Raw genomic sequence first — 8558 nt, 5'->3', positions numbered from 1 at the left:
GAGCCAATTGAAGCTTCCAGACTCTGGTTGGACATGGTGCTTGCACAACATTTGACTGCCACGCATCCTACTGGATCAAAAAAAGATATTAGGGAGAAGCTCCATGTCTGGAATTTGTTCTGACAAAACGGGGAAGTAGGGGAAGCAGGGAAAGTGCCAGAACGCCTTCCTGCCGAGGCACCCTTGAGCAATGTACCATGCTCACATTGTGATGAACTGGTGAATCATCCAGGGGTGCACCCTGCCTTCGTCTATATGTGTACCCCCACCGTGATCCTGAAAGGAATAAAGTGGTTAAGAAGGTGAGAAGAAACATGTTTCAAAGTATAGAACCCAAGGCTGACGATGAAGTGATGCAGCGATGACCTCTGCTGGCAGGATCTGCTCACTCCAAGATATAGAAAAATCTTATTTCCGCAGTGGGTGGCAATTATCTGTTGACCGAGGCTCATAATGGACATAAAGAACAAGGAACGTACTCTTTTTTTTATAGTGTGATTTGCCCTTTCGTGTTCCAGCCTTAGTTCCTTATTCACACTGATATTCTTTCAATTGAACATTTAAAAGCAGACTTCTTTGAGACTCTATAAATCCTCCTTTGAATTTATTTATTTCCCCTTACAATTCCAGTTCCAGTAAATGTGATCAGGTTTTTTATGGGCAAGACACCAAACCAGAAAATCCAAACTTGTCAATAAAGTTTTGAATGGGAAAAAAGTATCGACGTCACGGGTGAGTTACGGCTAACTTCCGGAACAGTTTACTCCTAGAGGTAACCAAACTAAAAACTGTTTTCCAACACATTCAACCCTAACTTTACGTTTCGTTTCCTTTATCACAACAGTGCGATGGAAACGCTTTTATGCCAACCGCTTGGCTTGATTTGAACTCCCCAGTTTAGCTGTTGAACGGAGTTAGCTACACCGCTAACGAACCATTGACCACAAATGGGCTTGCAGTTACCGAGTTCTCAGTCCCTCTTTTACCGTCCTGCATCTCTTTTGTGTCAAGGCTGCTTTGGACCTCTCAGAGCACGAAAATGACACGACTACGATCAAATTAAAGCAAACCTACTCGAAAGATATTCGTCACTCGTCCCATAATTTAATTACTGCTCGAGTAAGTGAGTGTAGTCAGTTAAACCGAGCAGTTACTGACGATTTCAGTCTGAAAAAATGAAGGGTAATCTGGGCAAATTGTATATTTACATGTTTGAAGATTGTGAATCCTATTGTTTATTATGTATTTTTAGGACTTTTTGTGTGTATGTTTGAGAGGTGAGTTGTATCTTTTGTATTTGTATTAAGTGGCGGCTCTATTTCTGTTTATCTATAAATATGGAACTTTTATCCTCAATAGATTAATGTAAATATAATGCGCTTATTGAGGCGAGCGCCACCCGGTGGTGTCTAGTGATCACTGCATATACGTGCTATATATTGCAATATTAAATGTAAACGATGTTTCAGGTTTTATCTTTGGGACTGACCAAACCAAGTAGTCTTAACTAAAGAAAGGAAAATTATTTGACTTGCTTCACTTGAAATGAAATGTGCTTATTTGGCAGGACGTTTCCGGTGCATCTCACCAAGCGTTTCTCTGAAGATTACTCATCTGCTTCCGGGGAATGGAGGAGGCCCACGCTCACTGTCTATCCTGTTTTAACCAGAGATGCGTGGGCAGATCTCAGCCTGGGATTTCTTGTGAACTCATCTATTGTCCAGTATTATGTGGCGCCGTGTTTCACTCCTGCAAAGCTGAAGAACACTCCCTCATTTGTCCGCTGCTGAGGGTCCCCTGTCTAAACAGTGGCAATGGCTGTCCTGCCAGGGTTGTGCGCAACCAGATGTATGCACATCTGGAAGTGTGCCCAGCAGGAGTAGTGTGCTGTACTATGGAGTGGAACAGATGGCCTATTAGCTGCCTTGACTATACCTCCTATGAGAGCTTGAGCCGGGGCGTAGAGGAGGTGGAGCAGTTGGACATGGCGCTCGCCCTCCAGGACCAGCGAACACTACTGGAGTCCCTTAAGGTGATTGCCATGGCACCCAGTGTAGAAAGAGCACCACCTCTCTCTCTTAGGAAAGAGGACAAAGCCACAGATTCAGTTTCAGATTCTCGAAAGGAGAAAATTGCCAGTGGAATTAATGTCTTCAACGAGCAGCACCTTGGTGTTCTGTACGAGGCCACGGTTGAGACCGCCAGAAGCTTAGTTGCTGCTTTAGAAATTGTTGGCAGCGTTAATTCTCTGGAGTGTGTAGACAGAGAGGGGGGTGTAGCTGGCAGCGCGGGAGACCCACAATCTGACGCTACGGCTAAAGCGGCAGAAGGTTTGACTAAAAAGGTGATAGAAGAACAAACTGTTTGTTCCACCTGTGTGGAAGAAAGCGGTGGCAGGTCTGTGAACACAACAAATGGACCCCTGTCGGCAGCAGCAGACGTCGGGGTGACGACAACACGGCCTCGTGTCACGCAGGAGGGACCCATGGCAACTCCAGAGGCGGCTCATGTGGTCCTGGAAGAGCCATGTCCTTCAGAAAAGGCCCAGGTTTTGAGGGAAGATGGTCAATGTTCACTGGCCAATGGACATATTGACTCCAGCGCAGACAGCTCGCTGTCAACAATGGAGACCAAATCAGTGGATACCTCAGATCTGGTGCAGGATGAGGAGTCCCTGGCTGTGGGAGAGACCGATCTGATCTCCGAGGCTCTGCTCTTCTGCCTGGAAGAGTCCAGAGAGTGTAAAAGGATCTCAGACACGGTCTACGCTGACGCCCATCGCGTCCATTTCGGCACGCAGACTTTCACTTTCCCAGCAGCAATCTTGGTAACCAGCACGCGAGTGGGTGAGATGGCGTCTGCGTCGGCGTGTGACCACGCTGCCCCCCAGCTCTCCTACCCCAGTCCTTTCCACACACTACGCCTTGGCCTCGTCCTGGAAGCCCTGGAAGTTGAGGCGGTCCCGCACAATCGCTATCTCCCCGCCACCCCCCGCCACCAGCACATGTTCCCCTTTGTCTGTGGTCAGGCCTTCCGCCGAGACCAGTTTCCCTCTCATTTCACCAACGTCCACGGTGACATCCACGCTGGTCTCAACGGCTGGATGGAGCACCGCTGCCCCCTTGCATATTATGGCTGCACGTTCTCCCAGCGCAGGTTTTACCCGTCCACCGCGGGAGCCAAGGTGGTCCATGACAGGCACCTGAGGTCTTTCGGGGTCCGGCCTTGCCCTAATGTAAATAATGCACGTGAACCCCAGGCTGACCAGTTTAGCGGGCTGCCCTTTGAGGTGCTGAGGAATGTAGCCGGGTACCTTGACAGTTTCAGCCTCTGCCAGCTGTCCCTGGTTTCGCGGACTATGAGGGAGGTGTGTTCCAGTCTCCTTCAGCCCAGGGGCATTGTAGAACTGCAGTGGGAGCGTCGCATGTGCCCCAGCGCTCCTGGCGCCGTGTCGTGGCAGATCAAAAACAAAGTAAGTGCAGCTCTCGTATGTTAAACGATGCTTTAGCGGCGTTTCGCTCCGCGGCTACAGCTAGCTCTTGTGATCCACAGGTGTGGCGGTTCAGTACGGCGTTCAGCCCGGTGCTGTCGTGGCATTTCGCTGATGTCCCCAGCATGTCCCAACATCTGGCCAAGTGTGACTTCAACGTGGTGGAGCAGCAGACGGAGCCTGTGCCTCTTCCTGCTATGAGCAACGCTCAGGACGGACAGGCTCTGCGCTGTGCGCTGCGCCACATCAATACCTGAGCTGACAATCTGTTGTCGTCACTCCACTGTTTTGTAGATGCACAAAATGTGAGCATTACTCCTTCTATGTTCCACTAATCTATGGAAGAAGCCTTAAACAACAGTGATTGCCACAGCTCTTTCAGTATATTTAGAGAACGATGGTAAGAATTTATCTTTGCATGGATTTGTGCTTAAATTCTACCCTGATTGGGATTTTTATAACGCCTCCCCTCCTGAAGACAACGTATTCACTTTACTTGTGTCTGGGAATTGAATGGTCTTGATGACATTTTAGTACTAATCTTTGAAAAATCAGTTTGTTTTGCACTGTTTCTGTGTCTGAGAACTTAGCTGCCAGCACTTTAAACAAGCTTTCCACGGGACCCTAAACAATGCAGAATATAGGTGATTCTGAGGATATCCAGGTAACAGACACGATTTGCATTTAATAAAGACTATCTACATTCCTTTGAGTCAAGTTCTTGTTATTTTATGTCTATAATTATCAGAGGTGATAAATCTTCTATGTAACCGTCAAGTTAGTACTTGTGGGCAAATAAATGCCTGTACAGTTTTAGTTCCCTGATGCTGTCAAGGTGTGCCCACACAAGTGTTACACACACTCCTATTGTACACACACCTGCTAAATGGCGGTTGGTGGTTTCGGGACAGGAAAGCTCACCCATTCCTGGTAACTGTCTTGGCAGCAGCTGGTAGCTCGTTCAGTTCTGCAGAACTGGGCGTCTTTGCTTGTGTACCTCTGGCCAAGAACGATTACGTTTGTTTGCGTAGAAAGTAAAAATACGTGTGTGTGAGCAACATAGCCACAGCTCGTCCACCATTTTGAACTTTAGTGTTCCAGGTTTGTTTTATCAAATCAAATCAAATCAAATCAATCTTTATTTATATGGCACTTATCATACGCTAGGTAGCACAAAGTGCCTCACAAAGGATAAAAACAGCAAAGAGAACAACAGAATTAAGAAAAGGACAGACACGCACACATGCATACAACACACTTACACACACACCCACACACATAAACAAGCTGAGGCAAGCTGAGACATGGCTGGGCACCGAGACCTGAGGCGAAGGAGACGCCACCTTTGGAGGCTTACCAGGCCGAGGGAGGTCACGGTCCGCGACCACAGGTGGTACCGCCACAAAGACCACCCCGACCCGGACAGTCCGGAGGCTCCACGCCAAAGCACAGAGCCCCCTAACCACCCAGTCCAGGGTCGACAATGGGACAGCACCCCCAGCGGTAGACCGGAAACATCTCCCAGCCTGGCAGGCCCCCATGAGGAAACACCATGAGGAGACACTGGAGCTAAAAACTGAAGGACTAAAACAGTAAATGGGATAAAAGGTATAAAAGCTAAAAGCTGAGGAACTAAGAATTGGAGCAGTAAAACAGTACTAAGACTACAACAGACTAAAACAGTAAATGGGATAAAAGGTGTAAAGACTAAAAACTGGGAATAAGAACTGAGGGAGTAAAACAGTAAAAGTGTCAAGTAAAATAAGGATAAGACATAAATTTAAAATAATCAGAAAATCAATTAAAGGCTTGATTAAAAAGGTGTGTCTTGAGCCTCTTTTTAAAAATCTCAACAGTCTCTGCGGCCCTGAGGTTCTCCGGCAGGCTGTTCCACAGTCGGGGACCATAATAACTGAAGGCCGCTTCCCCGTGCGTTTTAGTGCTTACATGTGGAATGGTTAAAAGGCCGGTGTCGGAGGACCTCAGAGTCCGCGAGGGATGATAGAATAAAAGCAGGTCGGATAAATAAGTCGGGCCAAGACCATTAAGACATTTAAAAACTAATAGAAGAACCTTAAAATCGATCCTGAAACGCACGGGTAGCCAATGCAGCGATTCTAAAACTGGTGTGATGTGCTCCCGCCCTCTGGTCCTCGTCAGCACTCGTGCAGCTGAGTTTTGTAGTAATTGTAGGTTTGTGATGCTCTTTTTTGGAAGACCAGAGAGCAGGGCATTACAATAATCTAAACGACAGGAGATAAAAGCGTGCATCAGCACCTCCGTGCTGGCCTGAGAGAGAAACGGGCGGACTCTGGCTATATTCTTCAGGTGGTAAAAACCTACCTTGGTTATGTTTTTGATGTGTGGAATAAAACTAAGCTCAGAGTCAAAGATCACACCCAGATTTTTTACAGATTGAGATGGCTTAAAATCCTTCAATTTTGGAAAAAGTTTCTCTCTCTGACCTTCAGGACCAATAACTAAGGCTTCTGTTTTGTCCTGGTTGAGCTGTAGGAAGTTTTCTGCCATCCATGACTGGATATCTAAAATACAGTTAAAAAGGGCATCAACTGGCCCTGTGTCATCAGGAGCCACGGCGATGTACAGTTGCGTATCGTCAGCATAGCTGTGGAAGCTGATGCCGTGGCTCCTGATGACATCCCCAAGAGGAAGCATGTAAAGATTAAAAAGGGTTGGACCTAAAATTGACCCTTGGGGAACCCCACACTTTGTCTCATGGATTCTCGAGGAACATGTATCCATACTTACAAAGAAGCTTCGATCACTAAGGTAGGAGGTGAACCAGTTAAGAACAGTACCAGAGAGGCCAACCAGGTTCTTCAGTCTATTCAATAAAATATGGTGGTCTACTGTATCAAAAGCGGCGGTCAGATCCAGTAGAACCAACACCGTGAGCTTTTTGTTGTCTAGGTTACACCTGATGTCATTTAAAATCTTTAAAAGGGCTGTCTCTGTACTGTGGTTCATCCTAAAACCAGACTGATGCCTCTCTAAAATATCATTTGAGTTTAAAAAATCATTTACTTGGTTAAAAACAAGTTTTTCTAAAATTTTACTTAAAAATGGTAGGTTGGATACTGGCCGATAGTTATTTAAAACGCTGGGGTCTAGATTGCTCTTCTTCAGAAGGGGCTTCACCACCGCCGTTTTAAAGGAGGTGGGGAAGACACCTGTCTGAAGAGAGCAATTCACCATATATAAGAGATGTTCCTCAAAGAATCCATAAAATGTTTTGAAAAACGGTGTGGGAATTGGATCTAAAAGGCAGGTTGTGGGCCTAACTTGGGAGAAAACTCGACCAAGTGTCCTCGCATCAACCAGGACAAAACTCTCCAGTGTCTCCTCAGGTGGAAGCAATGATCCAGGAGTGTTGTTGATTAAAATTTGCTGTGATAAAAGACTGGATCTAATATTATCGATTTTACTCCTGAAGTGGTCTGCAAAGGCCTCGCAGAGGGTGTCAGTCGTTGTTGTGGGACACCTGTTAAAATTACCGTTGGTTAAAAGCTCAATGGTGTGGAATAGAAATTTGGGGTTGTTTTTATTGTTGGAGATTAGTTTTTTGAAATGGGAAGTTCTTGCCTGCTTGATTGTGTTATTGTAGGTTTTGAGGTGTTGATAAAATATTTCTTTATGGATGGTCAGTTTGGATTTCCTCCACCTCCTCTCAGCACTCCTGCAGGTTCTTTTCAGTATTCTAGTTTCTTCATTTCTCCACGGTGGTGCACGTTTTGTTCGTACAGTTTTTGTGACAAGTGGAGCCACAGAGTCCAGCGTTGACTTTAATTTATTGTTAAAAGTGTCAACAATAAAATCACACGGTGCTGGTAAAATTTCTGCAGGAGTGCTCTGTAAAATCTGGATAAAATTTGCAGCCACTTCAGGAGTCAGGTAGCGTCTCCTCATCGCTCTCACAGGGGCCCCCCGCTGGTTAAAACTGGTGATGTTAAAAAACACGCAAAAGTGGTCAGACACGGCCAGATCCACAACAGAGGACCCACCCACGGACAGGCCATAGGTTATGACCAGGTCCAGGGTGCGCCCTCTATTGTGGGTCGGCTGTGTGACATGTTGTTTAAAATCCAGACTGTGAAGGAGGTTTAAAAATTCTCTGGACGCTGGGTCCGAGGCGTTGTTGAGGTGTAGATTAAAATCACCAGTTATTAAAATCCTATTGTATTTAGCATAAATGATTGATAAAAATTCTGAGAATTGACTGATAAAAGAGGTGGAGTATTGGGGTGGTCTATAAACTGTTATGCTTAAAATCGGAGGGCTGCTAAAAACAAATGCATGATGCTCAAATGATGTAAACGTATTAAAAGAGACCTCGCGTGAAGACATTTCGGTCCTTGTTATTGAGGCGGTTCCACCTCCTTTCCTACCCCCCCTTGTAGAAAATAAAAAGTTAAAATCTGGGGGGCAAGCCTCTGTGAGAACAGCAGGTGCATCAGTGCCAAGCCATGTCTCAGTAAGGAGAATACCATCAAGGTTTTTGTCTAATTATGCCGGTTTTTGTCTAATTATGCCTGATTATGCCTGATTTAAATTGGCTTTCAACTCAGACGTTTAATATTTCATCTGCAAAACACTTCCATAAGCCCATCATCTGCAGGATGTCACTTCACGGATCCTATAAGGAAAGGAGGAATGTGAGAGATGCTGGAAGATGAAAGGGGAGATTTGGATGTCACAATGTTCCCAGCAGCTGAAGGGCTGAAGGGCTGCAGTGGAGGGTTTTGGTTGCCTTGCAGCCCTGTAATAACAGGCCCAAAGTAAACTCTTAAAATGCTGATACTGCTGGATGTTCGCTGTGTTCTGAGGTTTAACCACAGCCGGTCGGCTCAAAGGAACCCCTTTCATTGTTCCCTCGGAGCTAAGCTCACCTTCAATCTTATTTTGTGCATTTTGCTAAAATATTTTTTCTGTCCAACTGCCTGTGGGCACAATTAAAAACATCTTTTACCTCATTGGTGGAGAGGCAGCGAGCTCTGAGCGAGCTGGTCAGACCAGTTTTGGACTGGGTAAGATAACAAAATGGTAAGCT

At 45.9% G+C, this 8558-nt stretch overlaps 1 protein-coding gene across 3 annotated transcripts; it reads left to right on the top strand.

Annotated features, from left to right (window-relative positions):
• The first annotated feature begins 479 nt into the window (after positions 1–479).
• On the top strand, positions 480–4196 carry LOC130515793 (F-box only protein 30-like). Of its 3 annotated transcripts, none has more exons than XM_057016278.1 (3): positions 480–732; positions 1568–3472; positions 3553–4196. In XM_057016278.1, the coding sequence occupies exons 2-3, from the start codon at positions 1628–1630 to the stop codon at positions 3745–3747; spliced, it is 2040 nt and encodes a 679-aa protein (XP_056872258.1). In that variant the 5' UTR covers positions 480–732; positions 1568–1627; the 3' UTR covers positions 3748–4196. The 3 variants fall into 3 exon arrangements, with proteins under 3 accessions (XP_056872258.1, XP_056872257.1, XP_056872259.1); XM_057016277.1 differs by having other exon boundaries at positions 481–772; XM_057016279.1 differs by lacking the exon at positions 480–732 and adding an exon at positions 798–1277.
• Positions 4197–8558: the final 4362 nt, after the last annotated feature.

This window comes from Takifugu flavidus, chromosome 19 (genome assembly GCF_003711565.1).
Source record: "Takifugu flavidus isolate HTHZ2018 chromosome 19, ASM371156v2, whole genome shotgun sequence".
Taxonomy (NCBI): domain Eukaryota; kingdom Metazoa; phylum Chordata; class Actinopteri; order Tetraodontiformes; family Tetraodontidae; genus Takifugu; species Takifugu flavidus.
This window is presented reverse-complemented; position numbering and strand designations above follow the sequence as displayed.

Coding starts and splice junctions, on each gene's coding strand:
- LOC130515793 (XM_057016278.1), top strand. CDS start 1,628: ATGGAGGAGGCCCACGCTCACTGTCTATCCTGTTTTAACCAGAGATGC. Junction 3,473..3,552: donor CGTGGCAGATCAAAAACAAA/GTAAGTGCAGCT, acceptor TGTGATCCACAG/GTGTGGCGGTTCAGTACGGC.